We start from the raw sequence: 24,146 nt of genomic DNA on the forward strand, positions 1-24,146 counted from the left end.
GGAGAGAATCCAAAGTTGCTCAAGTGGTCCATAAGTCTGCAAGGCTTTGACTTCGCTATTGAGCATAGGCCAGGTGTTCAACATAGCAATGCTGATAGGTTGTCCAGAATGTTTAACGGACCTGAACATGACTCATCCAGGGGTGGATTTAGTCCCCTTGTCCTTAGTCTGGGAGGGGCGACTGTTAGGAAAGATTTCATAATTGTATTTAATTTTCCTTCCAAATGTACACCCCCAAACCTTTTGCTGCTGTTTAGACACAATAGACTGACTTTGCCAGAGAAGCACAGCCTTCAGCTGCACTCCTGGGCTTTCGCTCACTTTTTCTGGGAAAACTGACATGCCCTTAAGAAAGTCAGTACTGGGAGACTTTGTTTCCCTTAGTCCTTTTCTAATGTTGCAACTTTTCTGCAACATGTAACAAATGCACAATGTACCTTAACAGTACAGTGTACCTGGGTCCTATAGTCAATTACAATGATCCCAGATACTCTCAATTGACTTTTTGCGAGATGTGCAGATGTGTCATGGACAGGGCTGGTGGCAGTTAATCTTGTTCATAATATTTTAACCCTTTCCTGCCATATTAACTGCATTTGGCACAAATGGTTGGCCTGGCTCCAAAAGGGCCATGCCAGGAGGTTCTTTGTCCTGTCCTTTGGCCATCATGCGCCTTTGCCTTCCCCAGGTCGAGCCGACCCGTGTCAGTTCTTATTTCGACATGCAGTTTCCCGCGAAACGCCAAGCTTTCGTGGGCTTCTGCATGCCTTGTTTGTGTGCCTCCAGGATGTGGGCTGGGGTGTCTGTGCCCAATACACATCCTGGGTGCCAGAGAGTCTGGAGTGCTATGAATGACTGGGACCACCGTGGTCCGTGATTGGCCCACGTATGGAGTGTGTGTTTGTGAGCAGATCTCCCATTGGGTCCTCTTCGTTTTGTCGCAAGTGGAACTTTGGATAAGAGGAGGCCATAAACACCCATACCATGTCGATCTCTGGAGTTCTTACTGAACAAAGGATAGGATCCAAGTATCCTGAAACTAAGAAGCCGAGTCGGGGAACCGCTGGAAGGTTTGGCACCCTGAGCCCGCTGTCGTCCCGTGGGACCCCTCTGCATCTGGTCGTCCTAGAAGGTCTGCGAAGACACTTCGACCCATTAGAATAGTGGGACCAACTATTCTCGGCACCTTCAACAAACCCTGCAAGTAAGCCTTCTCGCAAGTGCCCCTGGGCCAACCAGTGGGCTGACCAGTTTACGCAGGACCTTTGCTCTGTCTCCGCTGTCATTTCGAGGAACCGAATTTCGTACACTTGGCATTCCCAGGTCTGAAGTGAGACGAGTGCGCCAGGACCAGAGCATTCGCGGTTACCGTGTTGCCCTGCCGCGGCATCGACCTTTGCAGGTGCGCTGCATTTGTGACCCTCTTGCCCCTGAAGCCTGCTGCAGTGAAACTATGGCGATTCATCCACCCGAGCAGAGAAATCGCCACTGTTCCGTTTGGGAATCATCACTATCTCAGGAACTGAAAGCCACAGAACCGGCATTGCAGCAGTAGAACCTGCAACCAAAGTGGACTCGACTGGCGAAGTTTGTTCCGTAGTGCACCTGGGGCCGGTGAGTAACCTTAACCAGTGGCCCCTAGCGCCTCCATTATTACGCACGAATGGCCCCTGGGGATCCCTCCTTTCCACTGCTAGTGCGAACTAGCGACTCCATCCCGCACTCTGGAACTGCCTTCAAGTGGAGGTCCTCCCTGAATAGTGGGAACTTGTTCTTTATTGCCTATCCCCCCCTCCTGAGCTGCTAGAGACCCTGTTTTGCCCATTGGAACAACCGCATGCACTTGCATTGCATGTACTATTGAGCACAAGGCTCCTCTCTTCTTAGGGCTTGGACTGTCTCTTAGTTAGGTGTGTTGCTGATGTTGTGTTGGTTCACTTAGTATTGCTGTGATTCTTTTGTTATGGTCTGAGTTACAAAGGCCTTGTAATAGATGTGTTTATATTTTTGATATAACACTTGTCTGGGAGTAATTTGTAAGTGTCCTTGCTTTGTGTGCTCATTGAGGTCTTTTAGTCACCCTCACCCCTCCTGAGACTTATTCTTGACAGCCTGCCATAGCTACCTTGATTGGTTTGGCTTGTCCAGAAGTTACCCTGTTCCAAAAAACTAGGCTGGCCTTCTGAACATCTGCCCACCAGGTCAGAGTTCAATGGTTAGCTTAAAGGGGCCGTATTTCTGATTCCTGCTAACGTTACCCTTGCAACCTATCTACCATAAACTAAGGACAACGCACGCAACTCTGACTTCTGTTATTACATGTTTCCATGCACATGTGCGCCCAGTAATACCTTAACAGGGCATATCTATTGTGAGTGCTGCTTAGAGCTACCTCTCCATTGGGGAGCTGTCTTCACATTTTGCTACAGTGAACTGCAACACTACTTTGGAACTTCTCCTTGGCATACATCCGCCGGATCCACAAGAGACCAGTGCACTGGACTCTAAAACGCTTTCCAGGGAATTACTCTGTGCACCAAGCCGATACTAGTGCGTCCCTTGTGCCGGTCGGGTACTAGTCCCTAACTAACCTTCCCTGTCTTACCCGTTTGTTCTGTACTACTATTTGGATCATCTGGGATAGCCTTACTCTGTATTAAGGTAGGCAGATCTATAGGGTACTTGCTGTCAATGTGGGAGTAGGAGAGATGGGGGTGAACTAGGTTGGTCTTACCACACGTTGAACCTGGTGCATTTTTCTTCCTAGGAGAAGCCAAGTCACCTCGTGAGAGGATCCCTGCTCTACAACTGGTTCCCTGTAATGGTGGACTCCTCGCCCTTTCCAGTGATCCACTGCGCTAGCTAGAGTTAGCTAGAAGTTCTTCCCAGCTAGTTGGGCTGATCATTTGGAAGGTCTTTTTTTACATCGAAAAGATCCTGTGTTTTGCACAACGGGCACAACAGCTTACCAGCACGCGTGCTGCATTCCTGGCAAGTCCCTATATTCCTTATTGACATCTTTGTTGTCAACTTGGTGCCAGATTGTGACAGAGGCACACCATTCCTGAATTGCGGCCAGACAATCTGGAATGAGAGAAGAGGCGTCTGAGGGGAGCCTGAAAGAGAGCTAGGTGTCAAGCACATAATACTGAAAGTTGGAGCAGAAGGCAGCGATGCAGTGGGCAAGTGGTGCCAGGTATTGGTTGAAAAGCCAGGGAGAAAGGTTAGACCCCTGGGTAACGCCACAAGTAGAAAGAGAGATCGAAGGGAGGAAAGACCCCAGTTGGACCTAGGAGGGTCGGTCAGTGAGAAAGGAGGTCAGCCACACAAGGGCCTGATCAGTGATACCCAGGTTATCACAGAGGTGATTGAGCAGGATGGCATGGTTGACAGTATCAAATGAAGAAGAAAGATCTAGGAGTATGATGACTGATGGAAGGTTAGAATCAGTGTTAGAGAGCAGGTCTTCACGAATATTCAGGAGAGCAGTTTCCATGCTTCTGGCAGCTCTGAAGCCAGACTGGTGGTCGTGGAGACAATTGTCATGATGCCTACCTCCAAGGAGCCAGATCAGGCCCAGCTACCCCAGAGGCAGACATCATGTCCCCGAGGGAAGTCTCAGCAGCCCCAAGTAAGGGGCCCTTTGGACTCAGTCCTGGCGCCTTTGGCGCCAGGCTCATATTGGACAACAGTCCTGGCACCATAGGCGGCAGGCTCATAAAAGATGACTTTGTGTTTAAAGGTGCTTGGTGTAAACTTACCTGATGCAGACCATGCTGCAACATCCAGGCCATCTAGAGGCCTGAATGGGACTACTTTATCTTTGGGAACTACTGAACCACACGGGTGTGGCCGGAGGAAGAATACATACCTGAGAGGAAGGATACATACCTGGAACTACTTTGAAGGCTATTTAAGCCACGCCCAAGCAGCAACTCACGCTTCGCGTTGTTCTGCATCTAGCAGCTGGACGCTCACCGTGTCTACTCCTGCATCCTGACTTCGGCCACGCCCGCCAGCATCTTGGAACACCTGCAAAGGGAGAAGAGAAGAGATTAGGTGAAAGAAAGAGTCCTTACCTGCTAAATCCGCATCCCGGAGATATTTCGCCGACGATCCTGAAAAGGAAGACATTCATTTTAAAAGCACATCGCATCGATCACTGCAGCGCCGCATTTCACTCACCTTTACTAGGCGCCTCCATGTTCATCAGTGACCATCTGGATCCGCAGCCACATTATTATTATTATTATTATTATTATTATTATTATTATTATTATTATTATTATTATTTCAGCGCCTAGGGAGAAAAAGACAAGAACAAGGGTGAGCTAGGGAAGAGAATAAGAAAACCTTAATTTTCCATCATAAGACTTACCTGTTGGGTCATTCCCACTTCATTTCGGGTCGGTGCCGCATCATGGCATTTCCGGACCCCGGCCCCTAAGGGGAAAAAACAGACATCAGCGTTAGTGAGCGAATGCTAAGACATTACCTGAATGCTCATTAAAGATTTACCTGATATCTACTGGAACTGCACCTCTCACTTCGGGTCGGTGCTATATCTCCGGCATTTCCGAACCCCGGCCCCTATGGGGAAAAAAGACACAAGCATTAGTGCATTAATGCAAGGACACTAAAGGAACCTCTCAGCAAACAACTCACCTGAGTTTCCTTCGTCGGTTCCATTGCTCATCTCGGAATCTTTGTTCTGCACCTGAACGGACAATTATTATTTCGGGCTCATACTTATAAACAGAATTCTCACAGTATTTTACCGGGAAGGTCAAGCAAACTTGAACTCTCTACAATCCAAGATCCAGTGAAGTAACTGGATTACAACGCGCCCCTGCATCAGAAGCAGGATGGAGAACTCGTCCTTTCAGGCCCTAAGGTGAGACTTCATGGGGAATCGCAGAAGGGTTTCGTGGAGGGTGAGAAGGGAGTGGGAGGCTTACACATTATCCCGCAGTTTGTTAATACTCCCTTTTCACACACAGAAGGATATTTCTGCGAGCCAGACACGCCAGATTTGAGGGTCCGGTCCTGTCCATCTTCCGAGTCCTGCGCTTCACCATATAAGAGGCAACAGCACTCCAAACCAGGCCTGCGCCTCCGTGGGAGTCAGGTGAGCGTAACAATCAACAGATTCAGTGTGCAGATTAAGCTGGGAAATGACCAGCTTTTCCAAGAGTTTGCCCGCGAAAAGGAGTAATGGAGATCAGCGTTAGTTAGCCAGAGAGGAAGGATTGGCAGAGGGCTTATTTAGTAGAGGAGCACAAGGGAGTGCTTAAATGGTGGGGGTCGTGGGGGTAGGTTCCAGTGGCAAAGGCGTGGTTGCAGAAATCGGCCAAGTCAGGAGCAAGGCTGTCAATGTGGTCTTTGATGGTTCTGGATGAACAGGGGAGAACCTGTTTTGACAGGACTTTCATAGATCGGACTTCTCTAGAAACATTGTCAGGGGTGAACAAGGGAAAGGAAGAGAAGGGAGGAGAGACGGCCACCGGCTGGCCAGGAGTGGAGGAAGAGAGGGTGGACCGGATTGCCTGAGTTTTAGTGATGAAATTAGAAGCCAAGGCTGAACAGAGGGCCTGGGAGGGGACAGGAGAGGTAGAGAGTGCAGCAGGATTGGCCAGCTCCTTGGAGATTTTGAAGAGTTCGGCTGAGTTGTTAGATGCTGCTGAAACGCAGGCTTGGATGTGGGCTCTCTTCTTGGGAAGGACAGATTCTGTATTGCCTTTGGAGCAAGCGGTAGGCCAGTTTGTCAGAGGGTGCACCTGATGCCCTCCTCTTCCTCTCATCCACCCTGCACTTGCGTTTCAGGGTGACGAGTCGTACCAAGAGTTGCACTTGAATTTGGGCTGCAAGCGGATCCTCATGACATGGGCAATTAAATTAAGAGTGTTAGAGATAGAAAGATGTAGGTTAGATAGGGATTTGTCAGGGCGTGAGTCAGCCAGAGGTGCAGAAGGAGGAGAGAAATTAGTGGCAAAAGCCTCAGCTGACGCACTCTTCATGGGTGAGATGACTGAGAAGGTAGGTGGCAGTGCTGGAATCGGCTTTACCTGTGGGGGCAGGGGGGAGAGCACCATAGTGGCTACAGAGAGGAAGAGTGGGGGAGGGAGAAAAGGGTGGAGGGGGGCAAGCAGGGATATGTGGGGTAGCACCGGCAAGCAGGCAGCCGGGGGGAGGGGTGAAACACTAGGGGGTGAGACACAGAAGGAGGGGCAAACAGAGGCCAGAACAAAGGACAGAAAAACAGATTTAATACATAGCCAATCACCAGAGGATCCTGGAAGTATAGAACGAACACAGCAGGGATGCAGGCAGTACAATGTAAGTGAACAACCATGGAGAAAACAAAAACGACAAGAACAAAACAATCGCCAAAGGAACCTAGAAGTAAAGTGTGAACACAGCAGGAATGTATGCAATGTATGCCAACAACCATGGAGAACTAAAAGTCAAGAATAGTGCACAAAAGAACAGGGGAGCGAGCTAAGAAGGGAGGGAGGGAATGGGCTTGTGGGGAATGCGGGGAGAGCAGCGGCTGAGGGAAGGAGGGGTGCACGCAGCTCAGTAGAGGGAGAGTGCATGCGACCTCAAATGTGCGTGGGTGCACACGGCGTAAGTAAGAGGGGGCACACGCGGCCTTGCGCTGCGAGGGAGCGAACGCAGCCTAGGTTGTGTGGGAGCAAACGCAGCCTAGGTTGCGTGGGAGCGCACGCAGCCTAAGAGGGGGCACACGTGGTCCAGAGTTACAAAGGAGCGCACGCAGCCTAAGATGCGAGGGAGCGCAAGTAAGCACAGGGGCCAGGGGGTGTGGACTGGTCGCGTCAGAAAAACAATGCATGTGCAGGAGTGAGAAGGGGCACCAGGTTAGGGGGGGGTTCCTTGGAGTGTAGCAAGCAAACTCTCCCTGCACCTTCTTACCTGGTGGCCGCAGACAGGAGGGTGCGGTTGTCTGCACTCACTGTCTACGCTGCTACCCCATCACTGCCAAACACCTGCGTCACTCAATACTGTGGCCTTGTCCTGCGAGGGATTTGCTGCAGAGGGTCTGTACTTTGGTTCTTATAGGCACGGAAGCGTGGACGTAGCGAAGCGTGCTACATATAGTCTGGCACCGTCTCCTCTGCACCTGCGTCGCTCAACAGTGCAGCCTTGTCCTGCAAGGGCTTTTTGGTTAAAGACTTTCATTGAAAACAAGACTTTGGAAAAGGCCTCTCTGACCCTGCTCTAAGAGGAATTTCTCTACCAAAAACTAAGGATCTTTCTGTGCCAGGATGTCCAAATCAAAACTGTCCTTGTGTCCAAAGTTCTATTCTGACTATCACACTGTAAACTATAAGGTGAAAAGGGAAATGTCTTTAACCTTTTGGTGATTGCAAAACTGGTAAAAAAAAAAGTAGAATAAACAGCTCCAACATAAAGGTTCTCCACTGGTGAAAAAAAACTTGGTTCCAGACGTAATTCCCTTCCCAGGGATTTCTCCTCAACACAAATGCTTGGTTCAACATTTCTTTGGTTCTTTCTTCGTCCACAACAGTGATGTTATTTACAAAGTTGTTTAACTTGGTATTTCCATTTCTTTCATCAAATTCATTTTATCCAATGGTTGAAGTGTACGAAAAGAAGTAGTGGAACCATTTCTTTATTAGCCTGCCCCTGCTCTCCACAGACCCCATCACCACGCCCCCTACCATACACAACTCCCAAACGCATGCACCGACTGTTTAAGGAAATGTTCAGTGCAGTGCACTGAAAGTGCACGTTTCAACTTGTTCCTACACTTTTATTTTAAAACGAAACCATTCCAGAACAGTTTCTTTTTAAAATAAAAGTACGTACAGGAACAGTAAAACTTAATTAAAAAAAGTATAGGAGCACCGCTCTCAACTGCTCCCACCCACTTCGACCACTGATTTTGTCTGATAAACACAGTTCTAGATCTCTTTTTGTAGATTTGCAACTGCCTGGTATACTCCCTTGCCAGGACTTCTCATTCACTTGTGTTTGCCTGGACTCTCCTGCTAGGGCTTCTTATTTACAACAATGGTCGCCGCCTGGTTTACTCCTGCCAGGACTTATTCATGTACAATGTTCCTCTTTTACTCCCACAGTGGTGTATACCTTCTTTGGTATATTACATCTCCTTGATATATCATTTGCTTAGGTTTTCCCCACATATGTGTATTCTAGCCAGTCATATCTTGTTAGGAGTCTTATTTGTAATATGCTTTCTTGTTCAAACACTCTATTTCCCCTCCTATGGTTTTAGTTATGTCAGTTTGGATCTGGTGCGGTTGCCGAAACGTCCTGGTGTCCCCACAGTTTTTGGGCTGATTTACTGGCTCTTGTTGGCGTTTCCGGCCCCATTCGCACCCAAGCGGCAAATGTGCACCACTTTCTCTCGCCTCTGGACTGCTTCTCTTCAGTGTCTTCTGCAACCTCGCCTCAGCACGCCGGTCTTGTTCTGGACTCGGTTGGGAAAACGTTGCCTTGCGTGGTTGCCGTGCGCCCAGGAACTTTTTTTTTCTGCCTCACGGCATATCTGTGGCGTGGCCTGCAGCATTTCTCTTCTACCTTTCTCGTGAGTGCTCGGCTCTGCCACACTGGTTCACGTGTCCAGGTCTCACGCGCGTTGCGGATCAGAGGCACACCAAAAAACCGCAGCAGCTGTAGCCGTCTCGCTCATGACTTAGTTTCTGGAATTAACATCTACTGTGTACAGGTGTACATTGAGCTTAGTGCTTGCTTCATTCATTCATTCTGTATTGCTCTTTCCCTCCTCATCCCAGTACTTGGGTGATTGTGGGAAAAGGAGTTCATTATTGTTGTGTGACGCATATTACTTGAAGTCATTTTCAACAGTTCCAAATGATTTACTAGGTCTATGTGATGAAAAGTTAGAACTGGTTGTCTTGGATTTTCTATGTTTTCGATCAGGGATAGAAGTCTGATCTGCAGAGCTCTGGGAAAGGGTTTCTCTAGTTTCCCTAACAGGGGGTGTGGAGGTAAGGTAATAGGCCATAAGGGTATTGGGTATAAAGGATTCATATTCACAGGCAAATGGGGGGATACCATGTCTCATCCAATGAAGTCATGACATCCCCCGGAGGCTATCTCCTCCCATGTGATTCTCCCTCATATAGCCCCCCCAGCATCAGAATCAGGTAGCAGCAGCCATCCCCTGGCTACATGGGAGAAGGTTACCACCAGGGAATTAGTGATGACTCCGTTGGATTCATCACAAACATCAGGACTGGCTCTTGTCTTTTGGACCTACAGGATGCTTACTTCATGTCCCTATTCACCCCAAACATTGGTAGTACCTTTTGTTTCGTAGTGGGAGGCGCTCATTACCAGTTTACTGCTCCCATCTCGCGCCTGCCCCAAGAATATTCAAGAAGGTTATGGCAGTGTGCATGGTTTATCTAGACAGAAAGAAGGTGCATGTTTTACATTGCCCCAACGACCAGCTCCTGTGGGCCAGATCGGGAGTGTGCCTTGGAGGACTTGGAGACAATGTACAATCTTCTTCACAGATTGGGTTTCCTCATCATCCTAAAGAGGTATTTTCTGACCCCCTCAACACATTTACAGTTTATCGTGGCAATTTTGGATATGGATCGAGGCAAGACCTTCCCACCGCCCGGAAGGGTGATTACCATTCAGACTACAGTAGATCTCTCCCAGCTAAAAAGGGATTTGCTTGGCAGGGTTTTCTTGACGATGCTAGGGCTTCTGGCATAATGAATCTTCATATTCACGGATGAAATGCTACAGATCTGCTGTCTAAAGCGGTCCCTGAGAAGCTAGTTGTACCAGTCAAACAGGGAAATGAAGGACGTTTTCCAGGTCCCTGCACATATCCCCCAAGACTTGCTTTGTTGGGCAGTAACAACTAACCTCGTTTGGGGAGGGGGGCTGGGTCATTCCAAGAGTGGCCAACATATACCATTGTCACAGATCTTTAAAGGGATGGGTCTCATCTTTCAGTGAGTGGTATAGACGACACCAGTGCCATGCTGTACATCAACAAGGTGGGAGGTGTGGGATCGCCAAACTGTGTAGGGAAGCCTTTCTCCTGTAGTTTTAGGTGATCCAGAATCAGGTGTCTGAGACAGTGTCACACCTTCCTTGCAGTCTGAACACCCAGGCAAACCTGCTGAGTCAGTACTGGGAGATTTCAAGGATCGGTAATGAGCAGGGAGAATATGGAGGAGATATTCTCCTAGTGGGGGAGACACCAAGTCAATTTATTTGTGACAAACTCTAAGAAGTGTGAGATGTTCTTTTCCAGGGAGTTCCTCACAAAGGAATTCTCTGGTGATGCTCTAGTGATACCCTGTGAGTTCGACTTGTTGTAAGCGTCTCCTTCTCTGCCCCCTTCTGCTGATTTCTTTTGTACTGAGGAAGTTGAAGTGGAGCGGGGCCACCATGAACTTATTTGCGCTCTACTGGACATAGAGGACCTGGCACCAAGTCCTGCTAGATATGCTGCTGTTTCTGCCCTGGAAGATCCCTTGGAGTGAGGATATACTGACAGACTCATGCAGCAAGACACTTCACTGCAACACCAGGAGTCTCACCCCTTCATGCCTGGATGTTGAGAGGATGAGGGACAAGGATTGGGATCTTTCAGAGGAGGTTCTTGGTGTGATGCTCTCTGTGTGGCGCCCATTGAATAAGTAAATTTATGCTTATCCCTGGTGAAAATGTGATGGTTGATGCTGGTATGAGAGAGGGCACCACTTGTCTTGCTACATAGACACAGTATTGGAATTTCTGCTTTCCCTGCCCAAGTTGGGTCTGATTTGTAAACATTGTAAAGGGGTACCTTCTCTATTTTCAAAGGTGCTCCAGAACAATATTCATTCTCCACAGTGCTCATGGGTTTTAAGTTTTGTTAACTTGAATATGAAAAACCTGTGGGAGGAATTTTTTCATAAGCAGAAACAATTAATTTCGATCATTCTTTTTTTTTCTGGTGAACACGTGAATTCCTCCCACAGACACCTCACCGCCCTCCTACTTACACCTCTTACAGAAAATCTCTTGCCTCGTTGACATCTAGAAAATGACGAGTAACCAAAATTGTCTCTGTTCTGCCATTTCTTTGCTTTGTCGGTGGGGGGAAAGGCACCGACTGCTCTGTATCTACACGCCGATAAAGTATTCTCGTCACAAGTTGGAGCGGCCAAGAAGAACCAATCGAGGACAGAAATTTAATTTGTGCTGCTGTCTGTATCGAGTGGGATATTTCAGGAGATGCTGAATCAGTGGGAGGATTTAATATGCCCACCAGATGGAACTTTACCGAAGGCAAGTAATTTGTTCTTTGCTGTGACATTCGACAAAAAGACGATCTCTTCCACACCTTCACTAGCCATGTAACAAGAGCAGTCAGTTTTGAATGTACAAACACATCAGCACTGAAATGTAATTCTATGTCAAGACCGGAGGCTGCCATTATGCTTCTCTTTCGTTTAGTAATTTATAAATGGAAAGCTCAGCAGCAAGTGTTTATGCACCTTACTGAGAGGACAGGTATGCGTGACAGGCAAAAGTTGCATGGAAACGCACATAAACTTAGAAAACATGAAACTATTACTGTGTCAAATCCAAGAAAACTCAATTTCCCATGAGACTTCAATAAAGGTTCAGCAAAAGATCACCAACATGTGACCTCAGTCCACCAATGAATATACAGCTGTCCATATAAACAGTCCTGGATATGATGCAACTTCCTCTTTCTTGCTGCTCACAGCAAAGATAAGTACATTCATATCTCATTGTCTTATGAATTTCATAATTTTATATTTAAATATGTATTTGCATATTTATAATACATAATTTGGGAAGCTACGTTCTGCGTGTAGCCTTTGGTTTTATTTGTTCTTGCAATGTTATTTGTATAATACGTGCGTAGAGCGTGTTCTTTTTCATACTCGTATTAGTGATCTTCTGCGTCAGCTGCTTGGCTGACGTCGGAAGACCTCTGCTGATAGACAGGAGCCCTCGCGCTCACGAGCGGCCCTGCCTTTTTTTCTATTTATATCAGCAGAGTCGCATTCCTACGTTCGCGGCCCCCTGGCTCGCCTCTTCACTTCTTTCCGAGCCCGGGGAGGACGCGCACAGAGATCTTTTTGACTGCGGTTGCCCCCCCGTGACCGCTAAAGGGAGCTCCTGCTCCCTGAGTGCTTTCCTCTACAGCTGGCGCTTGCGCTTTCATTTCTGTTGCTTTTTACAACAGATTTTGAAAGCGAGCGCCAGCTGCAGCATACGAGGCCCTTTCTCCAGTATCTAGAAGCATTAAAAAAAAGAAAGGAAGCCTTGGAGGACAACCTCCACAGAGGGAGGATTCATCCTTCTAGAGGACTGCAACGCATCGTGTTCCACACACTTTCCTTTGCTGATATTTTAAGTGGGCTGTGAGAAGGCTGTCTGTTGCCCACAGAGACACTTATATTTTTTTTTTAAAAAAAAGGTGCAATCAGAATCTATTATGGAAGCTCAATTCTTCCCTCAGACAAACCAAGACTGGTCTGATAATGAGGAGGAAGAATATCAGATTGATGATGTGGCAATGGCAGACAGCCTCAAAAAGGTGCTAGGATCTTCAGTGGAGACCAGCATCAAAAAGGCAGTATCTGAGATGCTCCTGCCTATCCAGCAGCGCTTAGACAGTATGGAGGAACATCTGCAGGAGACCTCCCTGCCGGGGAGAAAGAAGACGCATAAAAGGAAGCACCTTTCTAATGGGGGATGTACTCCGGCTCGTAGGAGCAAAGACTCCACGATTCCCCCAAACCCCCCCCCCCCCGAGCCAGCCTATACCTGCCACTGCTGCCGTCTCAGACGTCTTCTCCAGGCCGAAAAAAGCCTTTATGAACAGGAAGGACACACCTTCAATTGAAGGACCCTCTTACCCCGAGGAAGACAATAGGGGTACTAGACCCTCAAGCCCGGAGGGATACCAACAGGGCACTGATGACGAAGCTAGAGGGATCTATGATATCGATCAACCCCTTTCATCCTCCAAGGACACCCAAACCATAGGGTCGCGACCCTCAACCTCGGGGATTGCAGCAGTCCCCATCCCCAAGAAGGTAACCGAGGAACAGTCTCCTTCCAGGGGAATGTTTACTCCGGAAGATCTTGTGCACCCCAGATCCACCGACTGGGAACCTTCGTCCAGAACAACTAATTACATCATGAGCAGGCTTCGCAAGCCTCTGGATAAGGAAGTAAGGGCCAGACTAAAAGCAGAATGCACCCGTCCCACAATTCCAGGGAAAGTAGCCCTCACTCCGGAGTTAGACTCCAAGATGATTACATTTCTGGGAAAGAATGTAAAGGACCCGAGAAAGGGCATTGACCGCGCCTGGAAGTCCTGCCAGGACAGAGTCCTGGACGTTACCGGTTCTCTAGCTAAGATTATGGACCTGGCCGAGGGGGCCATTGATTCCAGTGATCCCATCGACCCTTTGAGGTTGGGCGCAAAGAGCACTCTGTCTACTGGGTAATGCCAGTTGCGCCATCTCGGCACAGTGCCGTAAAGGCATCCTATTTAAAATTGATGCCAAGCTAGCCGAGCTAGCAGATATGGAATCAGGAGCAGCAGCCCAAGGTCTGCTTTTCGGAGACCCATTCATGAAAGAAATGTTTGTCGGCACCTTTACAGCTTTAGACAAGGCTCAAGCCTCCATCAGAAGAGTTTTTGCTACTAAGGTTTTCTCCAGGGACGGACGAGGCAGAGGTCGCTCCTCTGGCGCTTCGCATTTGATCGAAGACCTCAGTAGGCCATGGACCAACACAATTTTTGGCAAGACCGCTCAGACACTTTCTTCCCCTCAAGAGGGCGGGGAAGAGGTCATGGATGGAGAGGAGGCGTGAGATATCCAGCCCAACAGCAAATTACAGGTCAGTGTACCCATAGCAGCGCCTGCGCCACAGACACCGATAGGGGGGGAGATTAGCTCTCTCTGCGCAAGCATGGGACTCCTTATCAGGAGATGCATGGGTGAGGGGCGCGGCCTGCGCTTAGTTTTTCGCTCAACCTCATCAGACCGCTCGCCCCGCTCCATTAGTAATGTCAATAGCAGACGAGGAAGCGTTAGACAGCGAGATACGCAGCTTACATCTAAAACAGGCAATTCGCCCCTGCTCGAGCCAATGCGGCTTCTTCAGCCCTGTATTTTTGGTTCGCAGGAAGCAGAAAGTACGCCCAGTGATATATTTGAGGGCCCTCAACGACTTCATTGTCTACCATCACTTCAAGATGGAAGGAATACACATGCTCAGGGACATCTTGAGGCCAAACGACTGGCTCGTGCGCCTGGATTTGAAGGACGCTTACCTAGCAGTTCCCATACACCAGGCCCACGTAAGCTATCTCAGGTTTTCCTGGAGAAACCAAGACTGGGAGTGCACGAGTTTACCTTTCGGGCTCTCCTCAGCGCCTTGGGCCTTTACCAAACTCCTACGGCCCGTAGTAGCCCGCTTGAGAGAACTGGGGGTCAGATTGATAGTCTATCTAGACGACATCATCTTCATGGAACATCCTCAAGCCCTATAAACCAAGCTGGCCATCGACCTGCTACACAGTCTTGGTTTCCTCATAAATTGGGAAAAATCAATACTCGGTCCATCCCAGAATCTAGAATTTCTCGGGTTCCTAGTAGACACCAAGAACTCGCAACTTCATCTTCCCGTGGCCAAGATGCACGCGACACGGAGGGAGATTCGCAGACTCCTGCAGAGGGACCTCATACCTCGTCTAGAGTTAGCAAGAGTAATCGGTCTCCTATCTTCTTCCATTCAGGCAATATTTCCCGGTCCTCTTCATTACAGAGAATTGCAAAGGCTCAAGGGTCAGCACCTGAGACAGAGCCTCTCCTACTCTCAGCGTCTTACACTGTCGCCCTCCGCGAGAACGGAGCTCAACTGGTGGCTCACTCACATGGAAGCCTCGAATGGCAGAGCCATTTTTTCGGATCCACCCCCGATATTATCATAGAATCAGACGCCAGTCGCTCCGGTTGGGGAGCGCGATGCGGCTCTGTCGCCACAGGAAGGACTTGGTCGCCTCAGGAGCTGGAAATGCATATAAACTGCCTGGAGCTCCTTGCAGGCTCCTTCACTGTGTGCTCTTTTGCCAGAGGCAGAGCAAGTTGTTGTATCTTGCTGAAAATGGACAACATTTCCACAGTACGGTACATCAATCATCGGGGCGGGGGGACCAAATCGAGACCTCTAGCGGAGTTAGCCAAGGACTTTTGGCATTTCTATTTGGAGCATCGGATTTCAGTCACAGCGGAATATCTCCCAGGGCTCACAAACGTAGTGGCGGATTGGTACTCCCGCCACTCTACAGATTTCAGCGACTGGAGGCTCAAGAGAGAAGTCTTTCTCCGCCTCCAGCGAACATGGGGCCCCATGTCCATAGACTTCTTTGCATCCCGTCTCAACACCCAGCTACCCGTGTACAGCTGGAGGCCGGATACAGCAGCAGCTGGGACCAATGCATTTCTGCAGCAGTGGACCCGGGGTATTCATTGTGTCTTTCCCCCATTTACCATGATAGCGAGGACCTGGTGGCCCATCAGCAGAATACGGACATGGTCCCCATAGCCCCAGTCTAGACCTCTCAGACCTGGTATCCAGTTCTTCTGGAGCTTTCTTCAGATTCTCCAATCCTGCTACCCCAATTTCCAGATCTCCTTCTTGATCCGTCAGGGCAGCATCCCCCCTTCTCCTCAACGGATCGCTGAATCTAGCATCCTGGAGGATTTCAGGTCAAGGTGGAGAATTCCCGGCATATCAAGCTCGGCGGTCAACCTCATTGAGGAAAGCTGTGCCCCTGCTACCCTTAAGAGGTATTCTAACTCCTGGAGCACCTGGATTCACTGGTGCCGGAGGAACGGTTCACATCCAGTTTCATTACCTATAGAGGAAATCCTAAATTTCCTGGCATCGTTGGTTGAAAGAGGCCTCGCTTATAGGACAGTTAACGCCTACCGCTCAGCTATTTCTGCCGGGCATTATCAGATTCAGGGGCTCCTAGCAGGAGAGCATCACATCATTTGCAGACTGCTTAAGGGCATCAGGCTTACAATCCCGCCCCTCTATGACGAGCTTTGGGACGTCAACAAGGTGCTGAATCTTTTTCTGTCACGGCCCCATAACGAGGAGTTATCCCGGACTGCTGTGTTGGGCAAGCTTACTACGCTTCTCTGCTTAGTTTACTGCAGGAGGGTCTCTGACGTCAGAGCTCTCGATCTGGCGGGCAGGACCTTTTTCTCCTGATGGCATAGTATTCCACTTGCACAGGAGAATGAAATGTAACTCTAGGCCCTAGAGGGGTGAGGGGGCCATGGGGCATAGTGTTTGGTTGGGGGTGAGGGGGCCATGGGGCATAATGTTTGGTTGGGGGTGAGGGAGCCATGGGGCATAATGTTTGGTTGGGGGTGAGGGACATGGGGCATAGTGTTGCACTCCAAGAGTGAACCCAATAATAAAGCTAAAACAGGCACAGTTGGGAGATGTTCATCTTTGGCTTTTTGAGGAAACCTGACTCAATGAAGGCCATACTCCTCTTGGGCAACCCAAATAGCAAACTGTAGCAGTCCAAAATGATGGCATGTCCAATCTAGGGTCAATAAAATATATATAAGTTAACTAAACATGCGAGATACAATAACTAAATAGAAATAAATTATAACAATGGAAAATGTGTAGTACAAAATGTAAGTTTGAAATGCAAATAAAAATCGTTACCCCTCAAACATTATTTTTCCATGTGTTTAGTAGAAATTGGGGGTTTAAAAAGCCTCCTGCCACGCCCCGCCTACAGCCCCGCCCACATTTACTTTTCGGCCCACTATAGCCCTCATGTAAGGTACTTTCGGCCCTCTGTCAAAATCGGTTGTGCACCCCTTCTCTAGGGTGATTTCGTGCCCCGCTTTCAAAGACCAGCCTAAGATTTGCCTAGTTAAATGCTTAAAGGTTTACGAGGAGCAGACCGCCCCGCTTAGGACTTCCCCTAATGGGCAATTACTGATAGCCCCGCTTAAACCGCACAAGGCAGTTTCAGCTCCAACCCTAGCACGCTGGGTGCGTTGGACTCTAACTCAAGCAGGAATAGATGCTCTCTATTTCGAGGCCCACTCCGTGAGAGGAGCCATGGCTTCCAAAGCATTTCAGGTCAGAGTCCGCCTAGAAGATATCGTGGGAATGGCGGACTGGGCAGGTGAATCAATATTTAAGCAATTCTACCTCAAACCGGTAGAACAACCAGCATCTATTGTGGTAAGTAAGCTTTAAACAAGCATAATGGGAGCCTCCGGTCTTGACATAGAATAAAGATTTTCCATAATAACTTACTAGAAAGACTTAATTTTATTAAAGATTAAAGTTTGTGTGTTTCCATGCACCTTTTGCCTGTCACGCATATCTGTGCTCTCAGTAAGGTGCATAAACACTTGCTGCTGAGCTTTCTATTTATAAATTAATAAAAGAAAGAGAAGCATAATGCTCGCTTCCGTGTCTTTAATAGAATTAAGACTTTCTAGTAAGTTATTATGGAAAATCTTTATTCTTCATCAATCTTTTCTATGAATTGTTCAGTGTTCCCTAATAGGTTTAGTATCTATTGGACCTGCACATCTAATCCTGTACATCAAAGTTGCCATAGCCTTAAGGAATCATTTTTCAGCACTATCCACAGCATTGGATTTCTCATATATTTCTTAATACGTTGTTATATCTTTGCTTGCTGATATACTTGTGTAATGTCTTGCACAATTACTGTTTCTATTAATGAACAAATGGTGCCGCCACCTTTTTTGTTTTTTGCTGCTCATTGTACCACCTAAGCAACCCATATAAATTCCTGTATTTGAGTCTAGTAACAAATTGTTTGTGTTCCAGGTTATTTTGCTAACGGAAACATAATGCTGTTAGTTGAATTAGAAATTAATGCAAGTGCAGTAGGTTATTTTGTTTTACTCTGACTAGAAATTGTCTTCTGTTTTAGGTTAATGGTACAGTACCACTCGTAGGCCGATCTGGCTTGCTCGGAGAGATGCACAATAACACCTTCTGCGGTGTAGTTTGTGGAAAAGGAAAGCTCGCACGGCACACTTTTTGTATTTCTCACTCTGGAATCCTTTGCCAATTTAATGAAAAGAGAATGCTTGAAAAATGGATAGATTTAAAGGTACATATTTTTATTTTCATTGTATGTGATTGTGATTCCGAATTTAGAGCTTGTTTCTGAAATGGCCAAGATATATCCAAACGAATAGGATTTAAAGGTGTTAATGAAACCTTTGAAGATCCTCTTAACTTATAGAATTGCAGCTGGTCTTCGAGCTTATATTGCTGTTTACGTACCTTTTAATGTGTAACTATTTAGTTGTGTGGCGATATACATGTCTAATGTCTTACACTATCAGTGTTTCTATGAATGAACTAATGGTGCCATCAACATTGTTTTTGCTTCTCATTGTACTACTACCTAAGCAGGTCCTTTATATTATTTTTGTTTTGTGTGAGGAGCTGTAGTCTTAATGCAAATAACTGAGTCAACTATGAGGCATCTAGTGTCCTACAGGATCGTTTTTAATCGCGATAGCCACGCCTCTAGAGCCCCTAGCAAAACCTGCATGAACCTTTCTCAAATACATGTTTCTCACTAGAAATTGGCATTTTTGATGTTCCAGAGATACTCCTGGAGCATGTCTACATCTGGAGTGTGGTGTGTTGGGGAATTGAAGCACTACTATCTTTTTGACCTCATCCCTGAGCCCATTCACATTCCATGACATGCCTTTCATCACAGCTCCCCCATCCCTGCAGAAGTAGGTTATGTTTGCGTTCGCACATCGCCTGGAAATTACCTTGAAAACGAGAAATGGACACTTGCTTCCTTTCAACTTTCATGGCCTAATGCCTGTCGATCCCCAACCCCTCCAGTTCCCAACCCCCCTACACAAACCCCACCCCATACTTCTAACCTTTAGAAAGCAGCTGTTGCCCATCCCAGCACAACCTGCGATCACCCCTCTGAACTATCTCGGACCCTATTTCCTCCACACCCCTAACCTCAAACACAGAACATAACTGAATGCAGCCAACAGCGCGGCCTAACTGGAACTCCTTGCCCCCTTTCCCCGAAGACTTTTTCCTTGCACCTCAGTCCGTGCTTAACAAAAGTCCTCTCCACCTCCCTAACTCCCTGATTACTCCTCTTTCTCCTTATTTGTTCATTTTACTTTGACTTATAACCAGGTACCCCCCGCTACAGGATGTTCCACACATTCGCGCCTCTAGATGTGGATCAGATTGTGCATATGCATTAGTATAGTTCATTGCCATCTTGGGTCAATCAACCCATCCTTCCAATGGTAATAATGCCCCTTACATTTAGCAATGTTGACTCTCATCCACCACTTGGTTAAGCTGCTGTGTCCCATCATCCGCCACTCTGATCCTGCCCATGATTGTTGCCTGCATGGGCCCATCTGCTTCTTCTAGGCTTTCTCCTCTTGGGCTCCGACTGTCAGTCCCTCCAGGTCCTCCCGTTCCACTTGTGTGCTGACAGCACCCATCCTCGCACCATCCAGCCAATCCCAGACTTCCCTGGGGCAGCTGATGAAAAGGGAGCATCCTTCAAAAATACTTTTAGCTTGGCCGGGAAAAGCATCATGTACCTAATGTGCCTCTTCTGCAGTTCTATTTTCGCCTCCTCAAAAGATTGTCGTACACTCACGTGAAAGTCTGGGAACAGCGAGACTGGCATTGCTAAACGATACTGGACCCACTTGTCTGGTTTGTTTACTGGAGGATGGCCTTTCTGCCCCTGAAGTTGCAGAAGCAGACAATAACTATTCTCAGGAAAGCTCCAGGCGGAGGTGATCTAGCCGGCACACTGAGTCCTCTCAATCGAAAAGGAGAGTTCTGCCTTCCCAAACCTTTCAGGTAGCTATTTTTCTAGGAATAGTTCCATCATTTTCCGCAGTTCTCTCTGGAAGGCCTACAATGTGTACATTATTCTTTCGGAAGCGCCCTTTCGTGCTCCTCCACCTGCCTCTTCAACCGGGTGGATGTGCCCTGCAGATAATATCTGACCCATCATCGATGCCATCTCATCCTCAAAGGTGGATATCCGTACCCCTACCTCCTTTGTTCTGTTAGACACCCGCCTCACGTCCGCCCGTAATAAGAAAATGTCTGCACCGACTTTGCGAATTTTAGAACTGCTCTGATGCTCCTCATCTCTTCAAACATCAATATTAGTGAGGACTCGTCTGACCCCTTTTGGGATACTTGCGCTCTTAGCTGCCGGTCTTCACCCAAGCATCTTTGTACTTCACTAGTTGCTGTTTTACCCAAATCCTCACCCATAATAGCACTAGCTTAAGTCTCACTAAGTCGGATATCAGCCGTATGTCACATTCCATGTGGATCAGAACACTCATGGAACTCATTGGGAGCCTTAATAGGGTTTTTATAAAGTTGTTCTCGACAACTGCTAAAGGCTGGCTATTGATATAATCACAAATTTTGGCTCCATAAAGTGCAAAGAATATGGTTTGTAGGTCATAAATCTCATAGCAGGGGTCACCGTCCCCCTCCATGACTGGCTAGAACGTTTTTTCACCCCCTACTGGTCTTATCCAGGGTTGCACACACTTTAACGAGTTGGGCTGACCAAAGACCAATTTCTGAGAATCTGATGCCTAAATAACCATAAAAAGGAATTTGTTCCAGCTTATAGTAGTCGATCTCTATGTTCAAATTACAATGTTTGGAAAATGTGGGTCTGAACACCACTACCATAGTTTTGCCTTTTATTTATCTCCAGCCTCAGCTGGTAACACTTAGAGATGAAACAATTTAAAATGCGCTTAAGGCCCAGGGGAGTGATAGCAAGTAGAACTGCATCATTGGCAAAGAATAGAGCTGGGATCCCATTGCTACCTGGTCTGGGGAAATCGTAACAGTGCTCAACTAGTTCTTCAATGACTTCATTGATGTAAATGCAGAATAGGAGTGTGGCAAGGACAGATCCCTGCCTCACTCCTCTTTCCACGTCAAACAGATGAGTAACCTCCGCTGCCAGGCCCCAGCGTACAACCTCCTTGTTGCAGGTGTACAATTGCCAAACAACTGTTAGCAGATGGCCAGTTATGTTCCTCTTGATGAGTACCTGCCATAGTAAATTTACACCGTCAAAGGCGGTTTTCAAATCCACAAAGATTGCATATATCTTTGCTTTATTTAGGACTGTGTACTTCTACAAGATTAGATAAAGGAATCAAGTCGATTCCTTATCTAGTCATCAGGTTCTATAAGGTCCATACAGCCCCTTCCTCTTACCATCTTAGTGTAGTACGCTCGCTTCTCGTGACGTCACCAGCTTCTTTCTCTTGTTTTTATATTCCTTAAGGGACCTCTTCCAAGAGACCGACATCTCTTCTGCCATACATCTGGTATGGTCTTCTTAATGGATACCTTTTCTCGTCGCGGTATAGTCGCAAATACTGATGTCAAACAAGGTGCAGGTTCAGGCTTCCAACAAATAGGTAGAAGGGTGGCGGGACTTCGTGCAGAGGCATTCGGCTGCTCCTCTACAATAATCTTGGTCTGTGGCAACGCATCATCCCCTTCCCTCATCACCATGTTCCTTACCCCTCCTTGGGTTTTCTGTCTCTCTTCCAATTCCCACAGTGTCCCAAAATACGCTGCACACTTTGCCTCATAGTCTGCTGCTTCGTTCCTGCTTGAGATAGGACCTCCGCCTTTGTGTGGGGCTGGCATTCCACTAGTGCCACCTCCTTTGGGTATGCAATTACTTCAATCAATTAGCCTAACAAGAGCGCATGCTGCACTGGGGTCCCATCTGCCCTCCTGAACCCCCTTCTGTTCCATCGCTGGAACCCTACCTGGAGGTGGTTAATAATCTCGCTTGAGTCAACTTACCTCTGGGGGTGCTTAAGGATTGCTTTAGCAAAAATTGTCCCTGCTGCGTCGAGCAGCGACATTTGGCGGTAGTTTCCAGAACACTCCCTTCCTTCTTTTGTTATAGACTGGGACTATCTGAGCCCTGCAACCAGGAGTCTGGGACCATATTTAATTTGATCACTGCATTAAAAAGCCAGCACAAGGCTGGCACCCACACCAGTGGTTCTTCCTAGTATACATCTACAGGGATTTTGTCAGGTTCCGGGGCTTTACGTCCCTTCAAATTATTAATCCATTTTCACACAGGATATTAATACAATGTTAAACCGGCAGAATACATTATTCTTGTTTCACGAAATCCCATCTGTCCGATTACATTGAGAGATTTGGAACTGGTTGATTTCATGTGTGACAGCAGAATGCACATTGTAGTGATTGTGATTCTTTCATGTATAATTTGTAGTATTCTAGTTGCAGCGTCAGATGAACTTCGACAAACGGGTTTAGTTAGGTCTATGTATTTGGGCTCTCCACTTTATTTTGAACCCTCAAAGATGCATCATTTATCTTGGCAGAACTTAGCTCTGCCTTGTTTGGAAATATCCTGCTTGAAAGGAACACTACCTGTTAATGTCGGCCCCATACAGGGACGATCCATTCAGAATTGGTCCTGGCTTTTTGGGGTCCTGTCGTCGACTAGTAAACATGTGCCAATTTCTTGTTGTGGTTCTTTAGCAGTTTACATCTATGGGGGGTGCTCTCATGTAATTTGAGAGGCCACTCTAAGTTGCTGAATGATTTTAAAATGTGTAGTTTTTTTGCGAATGCAAGACATGGTCTGATCCAAGAAACTTGGTTAATGCAGCAAGCCACTTTGTATATCTTTTTTCCATCGCACAACTGGCAGTGCATGGGGACAAAGGGCATCCTCAAGGTGGGCTTTTAGTTTCTATTAACTCATCCTGGGCCTCAGTATCAATTTTTGATGACCGTACGCCCAGTATTTTAGCCTTCACATGATCAAATTAACATTCTCCTTATTAACACTTGCTGTAATGACGCCCTCTCTTCCTTAACTGAATTTGGCTGAGATTTTTGGAAACAATTTAATCATTGTGGTGGCAGATTTTAATTCCAACTGTTTGGTGGGCCATTCTCAGCATGTCATGAATAGAGAAGGGCAATTGATATACTAACATGAACAAAATTTGAAGTGTCATCTATCGATTCAATTCTTTTTGGAATGTTTCCATATAAATGGAAACATTGAGGGGGGTATCTACTGGGAAATATACTTGGCATAGGAATAATCCATTTTCCTGCATTGATAAAAAAAATAATATACTACGCATAATATGTGACTTTTGAAAACATTTGTAAAGTCTCCAAAGCTAGTTTGGTTGCCGAAATTGAAATTGACTGGAAGAAAAAACGTGTAATCTAGCCATCGAGATACATTGAAAGGTTTAATCCCAAAGTATCTGATTTTTTATCATGCTCCAATTGATCTTTTCCCCAGATGATTCCCCTTGTTTTATTAGGTCCACCATTGACGATAATGCCTTACCAAATGCTCCCTTCAAAAAGGCTGCATAGGTTTAGCGATGAGATCAAGTTGAATAAGAGATCATATTTTGAACAGATTTCAAACCGGAATCTGTAGTCTGGTAGGAATGAATCTTAATGTTATGTAATTGCCAAATTGCATGCAAGCAACCCTCTGTCCCGGTGTACATGGCCAGTGTTTTCCTTTCACTTGCTTTTGATAAGGTAAACCGAAATAGATTACGGACCAAACTAAATCAATGGGGCCTAACAAACCATCTTTTAAGCATTTTGGTTTATATACAATCTGACACAATCTACAAGTGACATTGAATATGCAGACTCACACATTTAATACAATTCTCACCTATTGAGGTTTGAGACAGGGGTGCATCGTATACCCCAGTCTTTATAACCTGTGTACGCCAAACATGGGACGAGAGCTGCAACCGCTGCGTTTATTTCCCCCCAAAGTGAATGGTACTAAACTACTCTGCATCTCTCATGCTGATGAGGTCATACTGTTTCTCTACACAAGATGGGCTTCAAAGACTATTAACAGCCTTTCAGGAGTATACTTTGTGACAAACTTAGTGGTTGTGTCACTAATTGCCCACAAGTGACCA

General features: G+C 46.9%; 1 protein-coding gene across 1 annotated transcript in view; it reads left to right on the forward strand.

The window, feature by feature from the left end:
• The window catches only part of WDR62 (WD repeat domain 62), a 2,486,568-nt gene that overhangs the window by 546,389 nt on the left and 1,916,033 nt on the right, over positions 1-24,146 (forward strand). Inside the window, exon 7 of the mRNA XM_069644563.1 lies at positions 18,044-18,226. Within this exon, the coding sequence (XP_069500664.1) occupies positions 18,044-18,226 (183 nt within the window). The remainder of the gene's footprint in view (positions 1-18,043; positions 18,227-24,146) is intronic.

The sequence above is a fragment of the Ambystoma mexicanum genome, chromosome 2p (assembly GCF_040938575.1).
Source record: "Ambystoma mexicanum isolate Mex_15411 chromosome 2p, UKY_AmexF1_1, whole genome shotgun sequence".
In the NCBI taxonomy this organism is placed as follows: Eukaryota; Metazoa; Chordata; class Amphibia; order Caudata; family Ambystomatidae; genus Ambystoma; species Ambystoma mexicanum.